Consider the following 24,225-nt stretch of genomic DNA (forward strand, 5'->3'; position numbering starts at 1 on the left):
TAGTCTCAATAATTACAATAATAATCTCTGAGAAGATCCCTCTCTATATATCAGTGCATTAGTCTGTGTCACAGTGTAAATGGCAGATAACATGTCTTACTTACCAGAAATCCTCAGCTCTCTATCACTGGGCTTATAGCTCAGTTAGTTAAGCTCCTGTCTATGGTGCAGAGGGTCCCAGGTTCGAATCTCAGCCTGGCCAAAACTTTATTTAATTTAATTATATAAAGAGCTTGTGTCTGGGGAAGCCCTGGAGACCATATATGGACAGATACTGATCTGACCTGATGACGTGGTCCCTGCTCTCTCCACTAAGCCGACACTTCTCTGAAAAGGATTCCCTCCCGATGTCTGCTCTGGGGAACCCTAGGAGATGCAGTGACCATATATGGACAGATCTGAAGCTGATGACGTGGTCCCTGCTCTGCGCTAAGCCCGACACTTCTCTGAAAAGGATTCCCTCCCGATGTCTGTAGAAGCCATTCTGTACTGTGAGTTCAGACTTTCAAAGTATTTACTATGCGGACACAGCAGCGGAACACAGCGGGACCTGGGGGGAGAATCCGTGACAATATCATAGCTGCCCGTGACGCGGGGCAGAGGTACGAAAAACGGGAAAGTCCCGTCAAAATCGGGACGGTTGGGAGCTATGTATAGCTGTACGGCTGTGTAGTGCGGCAGTGTGTATATAATGTAGTGTCCTATGTGTATACAGGATATTAGTAGTAATTCTCCTAGTAGTATATAGCTGTACGGCTGTGTAGTGCGGCAGTGTGTATATAATGTAGTGACCTGTGTGTATACAGGATATTAGTAGTAATCCTCCTAGTAGTATATAGCTGTACGGCTGTGTAGTGCGGCAGTGTGTATATAATGTAGTGACCTATGTGTATACAGGATATTAGTAGTAATTCTCCTAGTAGTATATAGCTGTACGGCTGTGTAGTGCGGCAGTGTGTATATAATGTAGTGACCTATGTATATACAGGATATTAGTAGTAATTCTCCTAGTAGTATATAGCTGTACGGCTGTGTAGTGCGGCAGTGTGTATATAATGTAGTGACCTGTGTGAATACAGGATATTAGTAGTAATTCCCCTAGTAGTATATAGCTGTACGGCTGTGTAGTGCGGCAGTGTGTATATAATGTAGTGACCTGTGTGTATACAGGATATTAGTAGTAATTCTCCTAGTAGTATATAGCTGTACGGCTGTGTAGTGCGGCAGTGTGTATATAATGTAGTGACCTGTGTGTATACAGGATATTAGTAGTAATTCTCCTAGTAGTATATAGCTGTACGGCTGTGTAGTGCGGCAGTGTGTATATAATGTAGTGACCTGTGTGTATACAGGATATTAGTAGTAATTCCCCTAGTAGTATATAGCTGTACGGCTGTGTAGTGCGGCAGTGTGTATATAATGTAGTGACCTGTGTGTATACAGGATATTAGTAGTAATTCTCCTAGTAGTATATAGCTGTACGGCTGTGTAGTGCGGCAGTGTATATATAATGTAGTGACCTGTGTGTATACAGGATATTAGTAGTAATTCTCCTAGTAGTATATAGCTGTACGGCTGTGTAGTGCGGCAGTGTGTATATAATGTAGTGACCTGTGTGTATACAGGATATTAGTAGTAATCCTCCTAGTAGTATATAGCTGTACGGCTGTGTAGTGCGGCAGTGTGTATATAATGTAGTGACCTGTGTGTATACAGGATATTAGTAGTAATTCTCCTAGTAGTATATAGCTGTACGGCTGTGTAGTGCGGCAGTGTGTATATAATGTAGTGACCTATGTATATACAGGATATTAGTAGTAATTCTCCTAGTAGTATATAGCTGTACGGCTGTGTAGTGCGGCAGTGTGTATATAATGTAGTGACCTGTGTGTATACAGGATATTAGTAGTAATTCTCCTAGTAGTATATAGCTGTACGGCTGTGTAGTGCGGCAGTGTGTATATAATGTAGTGACCTGTGTGTATACAGGATATTAGTAGTAATTCCCCTAGTAGTATATAGCTGTACGGCTGTGTAGTGCGGCAGTGTGTATATAATGTAGTGACCTGTGTGTATACAGGATATTAGTAGTAATTCTCCTAGTAGTATATAGCTGTACGGCTGTGTAGTGCGGCAGTGTGTATATAATGTAGTGACCTGTGTGTATACAGGATATTAGTAGTAATTCTCCTAGTAGTATATAGCTGTACGGCTGTGTAGTGCGGCAGTGTGTATATAATGTAGTGACCTGTGTGTATACAGGATATTAGTAGTAATTCTCCTAGTAGTATATAGCTGTATGGCTGTGTAGTGCGGCAGTGTGTATATAATGTAGTGACCTGTGTGTATACAGGATATTAGTAGTAATTCTCCTAGTAGTATATAGCTGTACGGCTGTGTAGTGCGGCAGTGTGTATATAATGTAGTGACCTGTGTGTATACAGGATATTAGTAGTAATTCTCCTAGTAGTATATAGCTGTACGGCTGTGTAGTGCGGCAGTGTATATATATGTGTATGTAGCTTGTGCCTCTGCCTTTAATTCCGGCCTGTACGTGTGCGCTGTGATGGGATTTTGGGACTGCAGTAAATGTGGTTGTCATAGTAACAAGAGGAACCGACCGACTCACCTGGGACCCAAACTTACTGCGGGAACATACAGCTATGACCCACACACAGTCTTATCCCTTCCCCCGCTCCTCCACTACTTCCCACATACATAAGCCGTGTATAGGAGTATATATATATATATTCTGTATTATTATGTCCGGTGTTTGCCTCATAGTAAGATCTTGTTGTGTGGGATATATATATATATATATATACAGGTAGATGGAGATATAAGCAGATGTGCAGATTAACTACACCATATAGTAATCAGGAGGTTAATAGGATAACGTTACCTGAGAGCCGCCTACTACCGATTCTATATTTTGAACTACATTAAAAAAAAGTATTATTAAAAAAAAATACATATATATATTACGGTATATAATATTTTTACATAAATCACCATCAGCCTCATCCATCACATGCAATCACCGTGGCCTCAGATCTAAATCTAACATCACTAAAAACATAATATCTACATCAACTGTGCATTTATATAATAAAAATACAAAAAAAATCCCCAAAAACTGGAAAAAATTGTTTCTTTTTTCTATTTCTCGGACATAGGGACCCCATATGAGATTGTCTAAAAATTTCAAAAACATTTTTGCAATTCTACAAAAAAAAAAATTAAGAATAAAACAAAATAGAAAAATAAAAAAAATCACATTTAGGGTTTAACCAAAAAAAAAAAAAAAAATACACATAAAAAAAACCACCCATCCAATTTGATAAATGTGTTGCCAAACATTACTTCCAGTGATGAAGCATTTGTAAAATCATTGAGTATCAAAGTCATCGCGTCTTCAGATCGTTTGGCACATCTTTAACACGGAAAAAAGCGGCTGTTATGGATAAGTAGACTCCTAAAGTGCTAAAAATTGCTATGCAAAAAAAAAAAAAAAGTGCGTTAATTTGAGAATAAAAAAAAAAAAAAAAAAAGCTGCTTGAATATTCAGGAATGTCAGCTGCCGTATAACGGAATACGCAACTTGACGGAATTTTAAAAAAAGTTAAAAAAAATTAAAAAAAAAAAAAAAAAAGGAAATGAAAGTCATTCAGTAAATGCTTGTTTAAGTGACAACTAAGAAGAAGCGCTAAATGTGGCCGGATCTGGGACGCGTCGCTGTCAATGGGCTTTATGTGATGAGATATCTAGTTTTTTTTTCCTTTCAGCAGCTCCATGTGTTTAGATAGAAGGGGGAAATATTATGTAACCAGAGGCGTAGAATAAAAAAATGCACATATGTCACCCCCCGGGGGGAGGTGATATAAGGAGAGATAATTGGGTTATTGGGATTACACTCTGAATTATCAGTAATGCATCGTAATGAAGAATAAAAAAAAAAAAAGTAAATAAAAGTGTATAAAAAAGGTATTAAAATATATAATTTTATTTTATATCAATTTATCTTTCTTTTTATCTTTCTTGTAACTTACTTACTAGTTCTGTATGTAATTGTTACACATAAAAACTTTAGAATAACATTTATCCAAAACATATTAAAATAATTGTATTATGTGGTTTTCATCGTTACATAATATATATATAAACGATATAATTTTAGGTGATATTATAATTTATTTAAATATGATTTACATACTAGTTTAAGTCTAAACAACCTTAAAGTTATTAAAATAAATATATTCTCTCTCTATACATATATATACCATATATACTCGAGTATAAGCCGACCCAAGTATAAGCCGAGCCCCCTAAATTTAACACAAAAACCTGGTGAAGCCTACATTTTTTTTACTCGAGTGGAAGCTGAGTTTGGGTTTTCAGCACATTTTTTTGTGCTGAAAAACTAGGCTTATACTTGAGTATATATGGTATATATATATATATATATATATATATATATATATATATATATGTATATATATATATATATATATATATACATATATATATATATACATATATATATATATATATACAGGCGGTCCCCTACTTAAGGACACCCGACTTACAGACAACCCATAGTTACAGATGGACCCCTCTGACCACTGGTGAATCTCTCTGGATCCTTTACTATAGTCCCAGGCTGCAATGATCAGCTGTAACGTGTCTGTAATGAAGCTTTATAGATAATCCTTGGTCCAATTACAGCAAAAATTTTTGAAACTCCAATTGTCACTGGGGCAAAAAAAAAATGAATTGGAACTACAATTATAAAATATACAGTTCCGACTTGCATACAAATTCAACTTAAGAACAAACCTCCGGACCCTATCTTGTATGTAACCTGGGGACTGCTTGTATATATATTTATATAAAATAGAAATATGATATTTTAGTATTCTTGTAATTTCTCGTAAGGTTTTACATGCTAAAAATGTATAGAAATCCTTTCTCTGAATAATATAGTGTTGTTTTTTTAAGCTAGTTTCAACTTTATAAGGATCCAGTGTCGGAAAGTTATACCAGTTTACTGTAATATAGTTTTTATATATTGGAGGGTAACTTTTGACCCCATTGCGGTCCCCTTTTTATGAAATTCATTATTCACCTGTATCAATTTCATAGACATAAACCTTTGATGGTCAGGGAGTAATTGTTCTTAAAAGATATCAGTTATGTGAACTTTTTAGCTACTCAAGCACTGGAAATTGTATTTAGTGTATTGATTATGAAATACTATATAATTAAATAGAAAAAATAATATTATCTATGTATCCCTTTTTTTAATAAATAATGTATTAGAATTACACAATTCACTCAAATGGGCCTAAATCTTCTGTTCATATCTAGGTCATCCACTAAGTTTTTTCTCCGTAGCGTCAACCTAAGTATTGTATAACCCCCTTAGGCCCATGTAATACAGCTAGGATATGTTAGTATGTAGTGTGGATACTTACAGTGATAGTGGTCATGACAAAAGAGCCCGATGTTGCATACCCCTTTAGTGTGTATTACCGGAAATATACCGTATATACTCGAGTATAAGCCAACCCAAGTATAAGCCGAGGCCCCTAATTTTACCACAAAAACCTGGTAAAACCTATATTTTTTTTACTCGAGTATAAGCTGAGTTTGGGTTTTCAGCACATTTTTTTGTGCTGAAAAACTAGGTTTATACTCGAGTATATATGGTAATAGTTATATATATGTGACTTTTCATCTTCACACAAATCCTTCTTGACGAGTGGAGCCAAGTTGGTGTCAATTAACTTTATTGCTCTATACAATCCCATTCCGTAAGTTGTCATATTGCGGCGTGTATGTGTTTTAATAGGATGTTATGTCAAGCTCTGGGGTGTAACATTCTCGGACTAATATGTTGTATTATTCCCATTATAGGTTCTTCCTCAAGTTCTTTTTGAAATGTAACCAGAACTGTTTAAAGACAGCAGGAAACCCGCGGGACATGAGACGGTTTCAGGTTTGTGTTCTCTTTTTTTTTTCCTAACAAAATTAATTCAAGCACATATAGGATACATATATATACATGATAACTGAGTGAATAGGGTCAGTATATATATATATATATATATATATATATGTATGTATACAGAGTGTACATTAATAAAATATAAATTCAAGGGGTTTTCTAGTTTATAGGACCTGTGTTCAAATCTTAAGGTATAATGGGGGTCATTTACTAAGGGCCCGATTCACGTTTTTCCGTCGGGTTACCCGAATATTACCGATTTGCGACGATTTTCCCTGAATTGCCCCGGGTTTTTGGCGCACGCGATCGGATTGTGGCGCATCGGCACAGGCATGCACGTGACGGAAATCTGGGGCGTGGCCGTCGAAAAACCCGAAGGATTCAGAAAAAGCGCCGTATTTTTTTTAAAAAAAGTGTCGCTTGACACGCACTTACCTGCACCGAGGATAGGATCATGAACTCCAGTGAACTCCAACGGATTTCAGCACAGCAGTGACACCTGGTGGGCATCGGGTGCACTACCTTAGTGAATCGCCGGAAGACCCGAATCCTCCACAGAGAACGCCCCGCTGGATCGCGACAGGACAGGGTAAGTAAATCTGCCCCAATGAGTTAAGGGATGAAGATCCCAATTTACCTTCTGGCCAAAGGTAGAGAAGGGTAGAATTAGTCTGTCTCGCTATTCAAAAATTATTAAGAAAATTCAAAAATAATTATGTAATACTTCATTCTTCCTGCGGAGGCACTGCAGGGAAATAGGCCACTTACAGGATTACAGGAGATAGATATAGGATCCAGGACTAAGATTATTGTTTTATGACACTTTCTTCCCATAAAAGGATTGTCCAAAGAAGATTAAGGGATTAGGAAATCAATGTTAAGATTTCCTTGATCTCATCGTTGCTCATCCCATAGAAAACAGTGGATTATCCGAATTCATAATGAGCCTCCATAAGAGCATATAATGAGTTAGTATTCATCTAATGCTACACATACTTAGAAGCTTCTCCATACCCTCCTCGTACAATGTGGTTTGTAAATTATAGTTTGGTCTAAACCTTCAATCTCAGTTCCTGTCACATCTCAGGGACATTTTGACACCTCAAACCCACTAAAACATGGAAACAGTTAAGGTGGGGGAGAGACCTACTGACCTTGATCTGTTTAGATAAGATGTAAAGATTTCCCAAGGTCAGTGGGTCTCTTGTGTAGTGTTTCTGAGCTTGACTTTGTCTGACCCCCAGCCCTAGAGGCTCTGAACCCGAGGTGGAGTCTACAGAGTCTACATATCACCAAGACGTCTTCTACTGATTTTTACTTGACTGACGTGTTTTCTACTTTAGATATAGATGTTCAGACAATTTTATACTAAAAATAAAAAATGTTTTTGGAAAAACTTTAATGCGAATGTAGCGTAAAATATAATAATTTAAAACCTGAGATGGGTCCAGAACTCAACATGAAACCGTGAGCTCTGTTTCATGATTATTATGCATACGACCCTTGAATTCATTATATCTGAAGCCACCCAAACTGAAGAAAGCCTTAGATTTAAGGGACTAGACCACCACTAAATGAGGGTTTTTTTTCATAAACCCTTTGGGATTCCCCTTGGGAATCTTTGGAACTTTTGGCCACATTGGTTATACGGACCCATCATCTTCATAAATATTCATTCAGTAGTACAGGACTGATGTTGTGCTGTACCCTACTCCACTCGAAAACTCTCTTAACCACTGTGGGGTTCAACTGTAGAATAAAAAAATGCAAATTTTTTACTTGGTATCTGACATCTTTGTTCCCACAGGTTGTCCTCTCCACCACGGTGAATGTAGATGGACATGTCCTGGCCGTGTCTGATAATATGTTTGTCCACAACAATTCGAAGCATGGGCGACGGGCAAGGCGGCTAGACCCTACCGAAGGTACGGACCCTTGTCTGGAGTACGGTACGGACTTCTCATTCTTTCACTATCTGCAACCAGCGACATCAACGCAACTTTACCCCCACTATAAATCGGGTCTATACATTTCTTCCTATAGGACTTACTCTTACATGACTTCTACAATAACTATTCGAATTGTTCGACTTTTTCTGTTTGGCCTGTACTATAAATACTGATGGCATTCTCCACTCTTTGCTCCACTTTGTGGTTTTCCTTACCTGTTGCATAGATCATTCTACCTAAAAACCAGTGAGCCCCATATGATTTATGTCAATAGACATAAAGGTGTCATCTCATCCTGAAAACCTCTTTTCGCCTCAAATCCCACCTCTAAAAATCTCTAAAGGCCAAACATAAATTTCTATGGGGCTCTTGGAGCATACCATAATGTGCTATGGAAAGTTCTCATCTTGACTGAGCCATATCACCTATTACATGGTTGGCTACTGCAGGTGAGAACCTTAGGACTTAGGGAACCCAATAATTTAATGGGAGCCTGTCACCACATTAAACCCCTCAATCCCTCAAACAATATATTGGCCCTCCATTTGTCTACAGAAGGTCTTTTTATATCTTTTTAATGTTACAGCATGTCCAAAAAAGCACTTTTATGCCAACCTAAGGTGCACTATGGAATATAATGGCGCTATATAAATAAAGATTATTTTTATGTCATAAAACAGCCAATACCCACCGGTAGTCCATAGCTAAGACTATAGAATTTCTATACAGGGTAGGCCTGGAGTATTCAGCCACCGAGCCAATAGCACTTCCAACTTTCTTGGGTCATCTAGAGGTGCGACATGGGTACATCTGACCCCCGTTCTTGTGACCCCTTGCTGGTCCTATCACTGAGACTCCAACCAAGCAGCAAGCTAGGTCCTATCCTGTGGATATAGGGATAAGAGGACCTTATGTCAGGTTCCTATTGATGCTTATTGATGTCCCTAGCAACTCACCATCTCTATGATTGGCCAGGAGAATGCCCATGGTTAGTTACTAGGGGCGGCAATTCGCCGAATAGGCTGATCAGCCACCAATCCGGCAATATGTTTGGGTCAGATGACCAAACCCAAATACACCAACCAGACCATCATGGTCCAGCCGTGGGTCCTCGTGTTTTCAGGGCAACAAACAGCCTATTGGTGCAGAAGCCAGGTGCCAGCCCCCATAGATCAAGTATCGATAGCCTTTCAGATGGATCAGATATCAATACTAGACCTTGACTAACTCCCTTTAAGTTACTCATAAATATATATTATATAACCATATTGTTACAGTTAATACTATAGTACAATAATATGTAAAGTACTCCTATAGGGTTCCAGCTCTTTATCATAGAGATTTATAGGGGGTCCTAGAGCGGCCCATTGATTACCTTAATATTAGGAGCAATAACTAACCCTTCTGTGTCATACCTAGAACCCACCCCCGGGGTAATGGAGTCTTACGTAGTATTATAGTACAAGTCCTTATATCCCTTCTGTATGGATAGACCCGTTATTCCTACTCAACACATCTTGTATTTACCACGTGAGGAATTAATGAACTGGAAGAGAATGATTGAATCAGTGAAGAATTTAGTGTGGTGTTAATTTTCCCCCGGCGGGCGGTCAAATGGTAGAAATAAATCCCAGGGTGTGGGGCTAGACTGGACTCCAGCTTTGGTTAAACTGATTGGACTTGATTGACTGGCTGCTCGTTTCTGGAAGCTAGCCAGGGATCTGAGTCACCTTTGACCCTGTCAGTGGTGGAAGCCGAGTGATAGATTGAGGCTGGTTATGGCTCCTGATGGAAAATGGAGTTGTGAGGCCTCTACCCATATGGAAGGGGAAGAAACCATAAAAACACAAAATATGTGATACACACAAAACTTACTCCTTCCTGAAGACTTGCTGATTCATTTTTTTTTTTGTCTGTATTTGTGTGGCTTCATGTAGAAGAATGTAAGGCAAAAAGACTAAAAAAAACTTGACTCGAATCCATAATAAGATCATGACGACGATAGAAACGAGCCTCAAATGTTTGAAATAATCAAATAGAAATATTATATAATAAAAAAAAAACATTAAAAGAATTTTAAGTGGAGATTAGATCCGTCCAAAATCTCCAGACTATGGTCTATTGTCATATATAGTTACAACAGTTACAATTTTGGGGGACATCTTTTTAGTTTTTGTATTTTCAGAATATTTTGCATTGTTTCTGTCTAGACTTTTTTATGGGAAAGTAAATTAATACATTCCATGTTATTAATATATTCTTTTTTTTTTTTTTTTACATTAAGCAGAAATTTTACAATTTGCCTACAATTTTATTTACGGTTTGATTTTTTTTTTTTAAGTCTAGATTTAATTTTCTTCTCAAATATACATTATACATCTCTTATACATACACATAGGCGCAGTCATTTTTGTTATAGTTTATACTACAAAACTTTTATATATTCATAGTAATATGGAATAGTAATATGTAAAATAACCACCACAACAATTAGAATAAAATAATAAATAGAACTGAATGAATAACTACTGCACAGCACTAAAGGAAACTAAACTCAAAAGTAGTCATAAATCCAAAATAGTAATAATAATAATAATAATAATAATAATAATAAATATATTTAAAATTTATAATGTGATTCCTTAGTAAAAAAAATTTTTTTTTACTTCTTAAAAATAGCACTAATAATGTAACAAATATACATTGAATCTGGTCAGTTTATTGTTATCAGAATTTTATTATTTATAACTTTGCTTATAAATGTGTATTTTATCTCCGGCCTGCTGGGTGCTGACAATCTAATTCCCTCCTAAAAGCACCCTCCAAATGTCCTTATACATTGTTGTATCTAGCAGCAACTGTTTTAAGTGTTCAGTCTTCAATTTTTTTTACATTTTTTTTAGTTCTGAAGAATTTCCAAATTTAGGTGAAATACTTTAGTTACCATTAATCTTCTCTTCTTTTAATTTTACATAAATTCATAAAGAATATATATATATATATATACAGGCGGTCCCCTACTTAAGAACATCCGACTTACATACGACCCCTAGTTATAAACGGACCTCTGGATGTTAATAATATACTGTACTTTAGCCTTAGGCTACAGAAATCAGCTGTAACAGTTATCACAGGCGTCTGTAATGAAGCTTTAGTGTAATTCCTGGTTCTTATGACAATTCAACATTTTTAAAAACCAATTGTCACAGAGACCAAAAAAAAAATTGTCTGGGGTTACAATGATAAATTTTCCGACATCGATACAAATTCACCTTAAGAACAAACCTAGAGAACCTGCCTATATATATATATATATATATATAAAACCCACATATCTGTCTACTTATTAATATCCGGGGACACAGCCAACTTAGTATGCAAGGCTCCATCCCTCCGATCCCTAAATTAAAATTCTCCGGCTCCGATTTATTTCCGTTAGATTTCTCGATTTGTCCTATAAAGCACTTTTTGGCTCGTGTATGATGAGTATTTCCATTATTTCACAGGAAATATAGTATTCCTAATGTCTGGTTGTAATCCACAACTCGGTAATGAAATGAGATTGTAGTGAGAACACACCCAGAAAAAGAATGTGAAAAAGGAAAATCAGAACCAAGTGTGAAATATAGAGGGTTGCAGTTCCCCAGAAAAAAACACGTATCGGGCCCCAGCACAGGTGCGACTTCTCCGTCGTCCTGACAGCCCGGCTTTATGATACTCGCTACAACCCCCTCGGCACTCTTACTCCATGGGGATCCATCCTATTATGTCATAGCTGGAGAACAGGGTCATTATATGGGTCCACATGTTATTAGGAAGCTACGCAGATATCTCAAAATATTTCGTAGAACCAGCAAATCGGAAACACAAGACTTAAAGGGAAACCATGTACCTATACATGTCTTCTATATTTACATTAATACTACCAGTACAAAATTTTTTTTTAACAATCTATGTCTATTCAGGTGTCTTTTTCCATCTCTATTATATCCTGTTTTATTTTCACATTTTTATTGGCAACTTTTTGTAACAATTTATTTGTACATTTTATTGACCAATTTTTTTTTTTTAAATTATGCGTTTATCAAATAACGACTCCATTTCTGTGTTTATTCATTCTGGATATTAAATATATTTTATAACTGAGAAAATGATTAAATATTAATTGTAAAGAAACATAACTTCCAAAACAATATGCAAAGGCATATAATATAATATCAATATAAATTAAACATTCTGCCGTATTATTGGGCGACCGATTTGCATGATTAACCATGTCCTCCAATGTATGTAGATTACTGACCTAACACTGCGGGACATGACTGGGTAGGTGAGGTAAAGTAACTCAAGCTAGGAGTAATGTGCTGTTTTATTGTATGTTTACAGCTACACCATGTATCAAGGCCATTAGTCCAAGTGAAGGTTGGACTACGGGAGGTGCTATGGTCATCATCATTGGGGACAACTTCTTTGATGGCCTCCAAGTGGTGTTTGGGACTATGCTGGTTTGGAGTGAGGTAAGACATTACACCAACCTCACATCAACCTATTTACCACAGATGTGGGAAATTCCTTAATAAAGCTGAAAGATGATATTTTGTGGGCTTTCGATGCAGCAAACTGGCATTGACCTCTATTACTGAATAACTAGTATTCATATTGTTTGCCTGATTTTTTAGAAACCTATACTTGTCATCACCAAATTCAGTTTTCCTTTAATTTCCACAGCTCATCACGCCACATGCCATCCGGGTACAGACACCGCCCCGGCACATCCCCGGTGTAGTAGAGGTGACTCTATCATACAAATCCAAACAGTTCTGCAAAGGAGCCCCCGGGAGATTTATTTACACTGGTAAATATAGCCATGGACACAAGATATTTATATTCTCTATGCTATTATGGACAGATAGAGGAGTACCCATTAATCGAGGACACCTTCATGCAAGAAATACTCCTTTTCTTCATACTTACCTTAGATTATTATTATAACTTCAAAACAGCAGATGCTATGGGTCTTTGGAGAGAAATGGCCCATCATGGCTGGTCAAAGTGCAGAAAGCCATGGAGGAGATCTATTAAATATGTCTAAACTAAAGACAATGGAAACAGAGGACAGTCTTAACACCAGCCCTTGACTGCCATTGTCCTTGTGTTGGCTGAATTCCCTTTCCCAGCTGCACCTCATATAAAGGGATCCCAAATCTAGGGTAGGACTGGTCCACAAGAGCACCAGAGGATCCTCCGTTGGACCCTGTTATTGGACCCCATAGATATAGCAGTAGACAACCTAATGTGTAGACTAGTAGGGTCTATTTCCTTGGAGATGATGGGGGTGGTCCACAGGAACCTCAGTCTGACACTTCCCAGATCAATATATACTTTTCATTCAAGGCTGGGCTCCACGAATTGTATTTTATGGCCCAATCAATGTTGGGACAGCTGAAACATTGAGCAGTTATGTGAATGGGTTGGGAAGTTTTACACAGAATTTGTCTTCTGATTGTTCCACGTTTCAATGATTTCACATAGTCCACATAGTTATTACCCTTTTAAAGAGCCTTGATCAACAATTGTGTAAAATTGTGTAAATTTTGGTCCTTGTCCGTCTAACTAGGGATAATATAAGAGGAGGATGATAAAAATAATAATAGAAAAAATACTAAAACAACACAATAACAACAATATCAAATGACACTTTACCAGGCTCATCTGGAGCTAATAGTCAATATTTCACAGCTTTCCTTGGCGACAAATTATCACCGTTCCCATTCATCATTATTGGGAAGGTCTCTAAGGGTCTGCTCTATCCTATAAGAAAACATTTACGGTAAAAACACCTATTTTACATCAATTTACAAGGTGTAATGTGTGTCAGCGAGAGGAACGAGGACATAATGTTCTATGAAGCCGCTTCCATCTTCCGCCATTCCCAGGATATACAGTAAATCTCATCCAGCTTAATTCAATTGGGGTTTGCAATTCAATGACAGATGAAATGGGTATTATTAAACTGCTAAAACATACCCACCGGGATCGGAGAAAATCTAAGTTTAGCCAACGTTACCTTTTTTTTTTTCCTTAGCTTTTTCTATTATATTCCCTCTTGTCTGCTTCATGTTATATTAAAATTCATGTTCCCTGTAATTACTTAATAAAAAGTAAATAGAAACGCAGCTTCAGCGGGGGATGTGACCTTCTCTGCTCATTTAATCTGAGGATGTGCCTCGTAGATAAACAAGAAGCGGAGGTTACTGTATGATCTGATACTGATACACTGGGTCAGATTATATTTGTAGTATCCAGGATCTAATAGATCATACAAGGTGGTCATCGGTCTCGCAGGTCAAGTTTAGTGTCTCGGAATATATTGTAAAGTCGGGAAGGGTTGACCATCCTCTCGTTATTCCTGCCCTCTCAACCGGTTCACCAAATGTGGCTGTGCTCTCAATACGGAGAGTGGAATAAACCCCAACCAGACGTCTCTCGGGGCTTGTCTCCCTGAGAAGGTGTTGGCCAAAGACTATGGAAGATATTGGGGCATGTAAAGATATTTAAGATTGGTTGATGACCCCAGACAACTACTAATATTATCATTTTCTTTCTCGACAGCATTGAACGAGCCTACAATCGATTACGGCTTCCAGAGGTTACAAAAAGTGATCCCCAGACATCCCGGAGACCCCGAGAGGCTTGCAAAGGTAAAACCAGAAAACATTCCTACAAGAGGAGTCACAGCAGATGTTTTGTATGACATTATTCAAGGACACGTTCTGCCAATTTGCAAATTTTTAGCATAAAGCGAAAGTGGCATAAAAATAACTGCTTTGTAAAACAAAAGTAAAGCTATAAATAAGGAAGGAAGGAGACTTATCAAGATGGCCAAAAGTTTAGCTGAGCCTTATAATATCTGAGGGCCATGATTCGGGGGTTCGCGAGGAATTGCTGTTACCTGAATTACAATTCAATCGATAGCATCTACGGTCAATTCAACACTAACAGTCATAAAGCCAGGACCAGGGACAGTTCCATAAAGTGACCTATGTAACCCAAGTCCTCAAAACTCCTGGTTCCTTTCCTTCTCCGGCTGTAATGACACCATGTTTTTTTGTTTCCTTAGGAGATGCTACTTAAAAGAGCAGCAGATTTGGTGGAAGCGCTATATGGAACCCCACATAACAATCAGGTAACCCCTCAACCCTTGTTGGTGCTAGATTGCCTATTGTCCATGTTCTGGTCTTGGACCTTCCATGTTGACAATGTCTTCCTAATTTTTTGAACAGGACATAATCCTCAAGAGAGCAGCAGACATTGCCGAGGCGTTATATAGTGTCCCCCGCAACCACAATCAAATCCCAACCATCTCCAGCTCTCCTGTGCACAGTGGCATGATGGGAATTAATTCCTATGGGGGGCAGCTAGGAGTCACGATTTCCGAAACACAAGCTAATAATCAGGGTGAGTTGCATCCTTCACCGGATGTTGCGTTCTACATTCTTATGTGATCTAAGTCTCCAATGTTTTCACCATTCCTGGCTTCACTTCCATAACTAACCATCACGTCTCCTCTACAGGTTATATAAGGAATACGAGCAGTATCTCTCCACGTGGCTATTCCACCAGTTCCACCCCACAGCAATCTAACTACAGCACCCCAAGCAACAGCATGAATGGCTACAGCAATGTCCCAATGTCTAACCTTGGGGTCCCCGGGTCTCCGGGCTTCATCAATGGCTCACCTACTACGTCACCCTATGGCAGTGAGTACCTTCCAGTACATGACTGAAGAAGGGTGGATAGTTGGGAGAGGTTGGGTTCCTACACGTTCCCCCAATTCTCAATGGGAACCTCACAATCATCCTTCAAGTCCTACTAAGTCATCTTTCAAGGAATAATTTTCATTCTTGTCCTCTTCTTTCAGTCATGCCATCAAGCCCACCAGTGGGGTCTTCTGGAAGTTCATCCATCCTGCCTTTCTCCTCCTCCGTCTTCCCTTCCATGAAACAGAAGAGTGCCTTCGCCCCAGTTATCCGACCGCAGGGTTCCCCATCTCCAGCCTGTTCTAGTGGAAATGGTAATGGTTTCAGAGGTGAGAGCACCCCACCATTCACGCCTTACAATGAGACAGACCTAATAATGATGTATTAGATGAATCCACCTATCAGATCCTGCTGCCATGTTTACACCTCAATCCCAATAAAGTAGATGGGAACGAGCTTCACTCCCAAAAAAGGCCACTATATGATGCCAAGACCTGTAACTTGAAGTTGTGGGGCCCCAGGTCCCTTGACTATAACATTTCATTTATAGTATTGTTCTCTGTATATAAGGACACCTTATAGTCCTCCTTAAAGGGGCAACCACAACCTTTGCCATAGCTCTTTCTGCTCGTCGGACCCCCCTAGATTTGCTAATCAAAGAAGTGATTATTTGATATATGGATCCCTAAAAGTCAAAACTTTATGCATCGAATATCTTTCATTTAAAGGCGGAATTTAAACATTTTTCATAATTTTTGGTAATGTTTTTTTTTAAATAAGAAAGAATATAATATATTTTTTATGAAGTCAAGTGATGACAGAGCGATATATTTGCTGTCACCGGGACCTTACCTAAAGTGACTTGCAGCCCCTGATAGTTCTGCTTGAGCTTCGCTGTCCCTCCTCCGCTGGGACTTGCAGGACCTGTCAAATGCGTGAGCAGAGAGGCTGCTGGGAAATCTCCGCAGGGATCTCAGCATGGCGCTGCGCTGTTCTGCTTGACTAGGGGAAGAACAGACAGGGCTACTCATAAAATTTCATATGGACACATGCAACGGGCAGGAAGCTAATATAATAACATACACTACAGGATCCGTATTATATAGAGAAGTGGATTACATCTTATTAGATATTTTTTTTACTTATTAGACTATAATATGTTGTTTTTGGACTGTGGTATAGATTAGGCGGTGTGTATGTGTCCCGGCAGTGAAGTGGTTATAGGCTGTGGTGGTAACCTGAGCAGTGGAGAGGTTGGGGAATATCCGCGGATCTTATTTCGCTCCCAGGCCCGCTCTTTCAGCACTAGGCTCAGAAAGGTCTCTCCCGCACCCCAGGGATCTCCCCTCATCCCTCCACTGCCAGCAAAACTCTGCAGGGCAGAGGGAAGATGTGGAGCCAGGCAGGAAAGCGTCCAGTGTTACACATCAGATAGACGCGGCCTGTGTCTGCATAGGTAGGGCTGTCAGTCACAGCGCTGGCCCGGACAATGACACTCAGCCCATTCATATAGAGAACACTGCGTCCTATATAGTCCTCTGATCTGGGGAGCCTCGCTCTATGTTCCCCATACTGAGGAGTTTCTTTCATTTATCGTAGTGTATTATGAATTTACTGTAAAGAACAATCATACATTCACATGCATAGAATAATGTCATGTACTAATAACAATCCCATACAATGCTGTATACAGTATAAATGAACAGCGCCATGTAGTGCCCAAATTATACCAACATACAGTACACTAAATACAGATTAGTGACTAAATACCATCCCGTGCCCAGAAAATACTGACATATAGTGACCAAATACTACACAGTGCTCAGATAATACTGACATATAGTGACCAAGTACTACACAATGCTCAGATAATACCGACATATAGTGATCAAATACTACACAGTGCTCAGATAATACCGACATATAGTGACCAAATACTACACAATGCTCAGATAATACCGACATATAGTGATCAAATACTACACAATGCTCAGATAATACCGACATATAGTGATCAAATACTACACAATGCTCAGATAATACTGACATATAGTGACCAAATACTACACAATGCTCAGATAATACTGACATATAGTGACCAAGTACTACACAATGCTCAGAAAATACCGACATATAGTGACCAAATACTACACAATGCTCAGATAATACCGACATATAGTGATCAAATACTACACAGTGCTCAGATAATACCGACATATAGTGATCAAATACTACACAATGCTCAGATAATACTGACATATAGTGACCAAGTACTACACAATGCTCAGATAATACTGACATATAGTGATCAAGTACTACACAATGCTCAGATAATACTGACATATAGTGACCAAGTACTACACAATGCTCAGATAATACCGACATATAGTGACCAAGTACTACACAATGCTCAGATAATACCGACATATAGTGACCAAATACTACACAATGCTCAGATAATACCGACATATAGTGACCAAATACTACACAATGCTCAGATAATACCAACATATAGTGACCAAATACTACACAGTGCTCAGATAATACCGACATATAGTGATCAAATACTACACAATGCTCAGATAATACCGACATATAGTGACCAAATACTACACAATGCTCAGATAATACCGACATATAGTGACCAAATACTACACAATGCTCAGATAATACCGACATATAGTGACCAAATACTACACAATGCTCAGATAATACTGACATATAGTGACCAAATACTACACAATGCTCAGATAATACCGACATATAGTGACCAAATACTACACAATGCTCAGATAATACCGACATATAGTGACCAAATACTACACAATGCTCAGATAATACCGACATATAGTGACCAAATACTACACAATGCTCAGATAATACCGACATATAGTGACCAAATACTACACAATGCTCAGATAATACCGACATATAGTGACCAAATACTACACAATGCTCAGATAATACCGACATATAGTGACCAAATACTACACAGTGCTCAGATAATACCGACATATAGTGACCAAGTACTACACAATGCTCAGATAATACCGATATAAAGTGACCAAATACTACACAGTGCCCAGATAATACCGACATATAGTGATCAAATACTACACAGTGCCCAGATAATACCGACATATAGTGATCAAATACTACACAGTGCCCAGATAATACCGACATATAGTGATCAAATACTACACAATGCTCAGATAATACCGACATATAGTGACCAAATATTACACAGTGCCCAGATAATACCGACATATAGTGACCAAATACTACACAATGCTCAGATAATACCGACATATAGTGACCAAATACTACACAATGCTCAGATAATACCGACATATAGTGACCAAATACTACACAATGCTCAGATAATACCGACATATAGTGACCAAATACTACACAATGCTCAGATAATACCGACATATAGTGACCAAATACTACACAATGCTCAGATAATACCGACATATAGTGACCAAATACTACACAGTGCTAAGATAATACCGACATATAGTGACCAAGTACTACACAATGCTCAGATAATACCGATATAAAGTGACCAAATACTACACAATGCTCAGATAATACCGACATATAGTGATCAAATACTACACAGTGCCCAGATAATACCGACATATAGTGATCAAATACTACACAGTGCCCAGATAATACCGACATATAGTGATCAAATACTACACAATGCTCAGATAATACCAACATATAGTGACCAAATATTACACAGTGCCCAGATAATACCGACATATAGTGACCAAATATTACACAGTGCCCAGATAATACCGACATATAGTGACCAAATACTACACAATGCTCAGATAATACCGACATATAGTGACCAAATACTACACAATGCTCAGATAATACCGACATATAGTGATCAAATACTACACAATGCTCAGATAATACCGACATATAGTGACCAAATACTACACAATGCTCAGATAATACCGACATATAGTGACCAAATACTACACAATGCTCAGATAATACCGACATATAGTGACCAAATACTACACAGTGCTCAGATAATACCGACATATAGTGACCAAGTACTACACAATGCTCAGATAATACCGATATAAAGTGACCAAATACTACACAGTGCCCAGATAATACCGAAATATAGTGATCAAATACTACACAGTGCCCAGATAATACCGACATATAGTGATCAAATACTACACAGTGCCCAGATAATACCGACATATAGTGATCAAATACTACACAATGCTCAGATAATACCGACATATAGTGACCAAATATTACACAGTGCCCAGATAATACCGACATATAGTGACCAAATACTACACAATGCTCAGATAATACTGACATATAGTGACCAAATACTACACAATGCTCAGATAATACCGACATATAGTGACCAAATACTACACAATGCTCAGATAATACCGACATATAGTGACCAAATACTACACAATGCTCAGATAATACCGACATATAGTGACCAAATACTACACAATGCTCAGATAATACCGACATATAGTGACCAAATACTACACAGTGCTCAGATAATACCGACATATAGTGACCAAGTACTACACAATGCTCAGATAATACCGATATAAAGTGACCAAATACTACACAGTGCCCAGATAATACCGACATATAGTGATCAAATACTACACAGTGCCCAGATAATACCGACATATAGTGATCAAATACTACACAATGCTCAGATAATACCGACATATAGTGATCAAATACTACACAATGCTCAGATAATACCGACATATAGTGACCAAATACTACACAATGCTCAGATAATACCGACATATAGTGACCAAATACTACACAATGCTCAGATAATACCGACATATAGTGACCAAATACAACACAATGCTCAGATAATACCGACATATAGTGACCAAATACTACACAATGCTCAGATAATACCGACATATAGTGATCAACGTGATGTAGATGGGCGGCACAGTAGAAAGAGGGTTCAACCCCGTGGGTGCAAAGCTACAGCGGGTCCGATCCTAGACCGCTATGTACAGCATAAAACAAAGGAAGTAGCAGTACTCCGTTCCAGTTCGAGGAAGTTTATTCACCAAGTGAGGGTGTAGCAACGTTTCAGCTAACTCATTGTAGCCATTTTCAAAAATGGCTACAATGAGTTAGCTGAAACGTTGCTACACCCTCACTTGGTGAATAAACTTCCTCGACATATAGTGATCAAATGCTACACAATGCTCAGATAATACTGATATATGGTGATCAAATACCATACAGTGCACAGATAATACAAACATATAGTGGCACATTTACTTTCCCGTCCCGGCGCGTTCCCCGATCCAGAATGGCCGACGAGAATGCAGCTCTGCAGCGATTCACGTAGATTGTGCGCCTGATATCCTGCCTGTGTCGCTTCCCCGCTCAAGTCCGCCAGAGTTACCATATTCTTCCTGGTGCATGTAAGGGCATTGTCTTGCGACACAATTTTACCGTTAAATCCCGCGCTCAGTCCGAATCCGTTGGATAGTCCTACGGCCCGCCCCCCAATTTCTGTCTCATGAAAGCCGCAACCAAAATCCAATCGCGAGCGACACAATACTCTTCTAAATCCCTGTCCCAGCGGCGCGATCCCCAAAAACGATGGAAAACTCAGCAGAAATGTGGCCGTGGGACCCTTAGTAAATAAGCCCCATAGTGACCTATCCCAATGTAGTGCTCAGATAATACCAACATACAGTAAACAAATAATTTCCTTCTTTGTTTTTTTTTTTAAAGATATTGGATTTGTACAAAAGTAATTGGGTAATTTTCGGGAAAATAATTAACCTTGACCAATCTTTGTGGTTTGTTCTCAGCTATGACGGGCCTAGTGGTCCCCCCTATGTGAGGAAGCTTTGGACTGTATGTATATTTATAAGAAGCAGAGGGACGGCATGAAGACATTGCGTGTTGTGGTCCAACTCTGTGGTGGGATCCTACAAAGCGAGAAGACATCATGGTCCCCTGTGTGGGGAGATCCACCATCCTTCATAGCAAGGAGAAGTGACCTATAAAGATACAACACATCTTATGTCTCCATGGTGGAGCAACTAGTCCTGTACAAAGCTGGAAATTCGGACACTACAAGGAATATTTTGGATACTCTTTGGGTTTTTTTTTCTTCTTTGTAGGAAAAAAAAAAAAAGAACTATTTCTATTTTCAACAAACTTTTTCTGATACCTATTTTACGTTTGAGCCTCGAGGAGAAACAAAAAAACTCAAAAACTAAGCGTTTTTGCAAAAAAAAAGTTACAAAAATTTAAAGGAACCGAACAGGGTATCGGCAGGGAGGACTGTGCAGCCATTGTCTACCAGGATAATCTGCTTCCTATGCTGTATGTTTCTGCTTACACGCTTTCATTTTTTTTTTTTTAATATGTTTTTACATTATTTAATTGAATAAACTTGTAACTTATTGTATTTAGAGGTAGAAAAAAAAAATCAACATAATAATAAATATTGAAATGGGTGACGGGAGCTGTGACGGCACGCACGTGTTACGGGTGTCGTGTAGGGCTGCATGCATCTAAGCCCAAGGTTGTACTCACCACCACTTCTTCTTCACCGATGACCTCGATGATCAACACCCTTTCCTAGATCCTACAACCGGTGCCAGCAGGACCTAGAATAACTCTAGTAGTAGTTACGTAGCAGTCACCCGGTGCCGTAAAGGTATATTGATGTGTCGATGAGGGGTGGTTGGATTAGGAACAATTTACATAATTAACTTAGATTACATGGAGGTGGAGCCATAACTGCGGTTGTTGAGTTGAATGTTCAACCTGTGTAGGATCAAAATGCAGTTACGATGGTCAAGATGTTTAAAGAGGATGTCCGGTCACCTAAAAAATTTTACTTAAACTACTTAAAAGGCTAGAAAATAATTTACAAAAATAATACCCACCTCAATGATCTCTTGCATGGTCTTGTGCCTCCTGGATCTCCTGCTATCAGTGTCGGACTGAGGCTCCTTGGGTCTACCTTCCATTTACCGCAACTATTTAGACCCAAATTGGCGTTGGTTTTTTTTGGTGGACCTCTCATTGGGTCAGAATGTGGACCCACTAGAGGGTGACATAATTCTCCGGTGGGACAGTCTAACACTGTATGCTCCAAAGATGATGTGTTGATATTGAAATTTCATCCGATGCTACGGCAAATCAATATTGGCTAGAGATAAGCGGACCTGATGGTCAGGTTTAACGTTCAACCAAACATGTTGACCCAACATGTTGACCCGTCGGACCCAAACATGTTGCCGGGTTGGTGGCTGAACAGCCAATCTGGCAAAATTCCTGCCCCAAGGAACTAGCCATAGTTATGATTGACTAGTGGACACTAGCGATGGCTAGTTGCTAGGGGTGTCAATGTGCCTTATTGGCCAATCCAGCAATCTGTCCTGAATTCCTTAACCAGCCATTGGGTCTGCTCATCACTACGGTTGGCTACAGTGGTCACATACCGGTGCCTAGACAATATCATTAGAGAAGGAAGACCAAAGACCTTCAGGAGATCTGGGAAGCATGGACAATGGTGGGGGATCACTGATCACTGGAAACTGTGTCCATTTTGGTCATTTCTCCGTGCCTCTCTTATAGCACCCCCTATCTCACTGCTTTAGATTACATCGATTCCAAAGGACCCCTTTCCCTACGGAAAATTTCTAGAAGGACCATACTGAAAAAATTCATAGCATTACGACCCAGATACAAACCCCATAGCCAGACCTTATACCGATGCAGTGAGATCCATAGGCCCAGCGCCACGAAATCTGCTCGCACCCAGAAGATGACATAGAAGCACTTTGCAATACCGAGTCCATCGAGCAATGTATGATGGCCACGCAAGAAGTTCTGTCCTAAGGCCTCACCACGTCCTAATGATTTCCCACATTTTTACCTTTTTTGTTATATTTGTATGTGTGTGCCAATCAGAATATCTCTTTTTGGACTTCATGGACCCTCTGATGTCTAGCGATACTTATCTAGATGTGTAGGCACCAGGGAGGTCCATGTCATAGAACGTGGACCAATCTCTACCACTTCTGGTTTCTTTAGGTTTTTACAGTGCTGCTTACATGATATCTGCAAAGAATAATAATAATAATAATGAGACTGTCAGTTTTATGTTTTATTCGAGATGTCCATCCAGATTAAATTTCATGTTAAGGAATTTTGTATAAACGCTGTTTCTGCTCATTCTTTTTATGATAAATAAGGAAATTATACATTTATACAGTCACAAGATTTCTGGATATTAGATATAATCCAGCGCTGTGTGATCCTGTCCTGTAATCTACAGTCAGGAGATCCCTGGATATTACATATAATCCAGCACTGTGTGATCCTGTCCTGTAATCTACAGTCAGGAGATCCCTGGATATTACATATAATCCAGCGCTGTGTGATCCTGTCATGTAATCTACAGTCAGGAGATCCCTGGATATTACATATAATCCAGCGC

The 24,225-nt window shown here is 38.8% G+C and overlaps 1 protein-coding gene across 3 annotated transcripts in view; it reads left to right on the plus strand.

The window, feature by feature from the left end:
* EBF2 (EBF transcription factor 2) overlaps window positions 1–23,918 on the plus strand; it is a 99,714-nt gene extending 75,796 nt beyond the window's left edge. For 2 of the 3 annotated variants that reach the window (XM_072149395.1, XM_072149397.1), the window contains 10 exons: window positions 5,917–5,998; window positions 7,815–7,956; window positions 12,343–12,473; window positions 12,685–12,811; window positions 14,569–14,657; window positions 15,077–15,142; window positions 15,240–15,414; window positions 15,531–15,716; window positions 15,878–16,045; window positions 21,578–23,918. In XM_072149395.1, the coding sequence (XP_072005496.1) occupies window positions 5,917–5,998; window positions 7,815–7,956; window positions 12,343–12,473; window positions 12,685–12,811; window positions 14,569–14,657; window positions 15,077–15,142; window positions 15,240–15,414; window positions 15,531–15,716; window positions 15,878–16,045; window positions 21,578–21,609 (1,198 nt within the window). In that variant the 3' untranslated portion in view covers window positions 21,610–23,918. The remainder of the gene's footprint in view (window positions 1–5,916; window positions 5,999–7,814; window positions 7,957–12,342; window positions 12,474–12,684; window positions 12,812–14,568; window positions 14,658–15,076; window positions 15,143–15,239; window positions 15,415–15,530; window positions 15,717–15,877; window positions 16,046–21,577) is intronic. The other variant, XM_072149396.1, reaches the window with a different exon arrangement.
* Window positions 23,919–24,225: the final 307 nt, after the last annotated feature.

The sequence above is a fragment of the Engystomops pustulosus genome, chromosome 4, assembly GCF_040894005.1.
Source record: "Engystomops pustulosus chromosome 4, aEngPut4.maternal, whole genome shotgun sequence".
Lineage (NCBI taxonomy): Eukaryota > Metazoa > Chordata > Amphibia > Anura > Leptodactylidae > Engystomops > Engystomops pustulosus.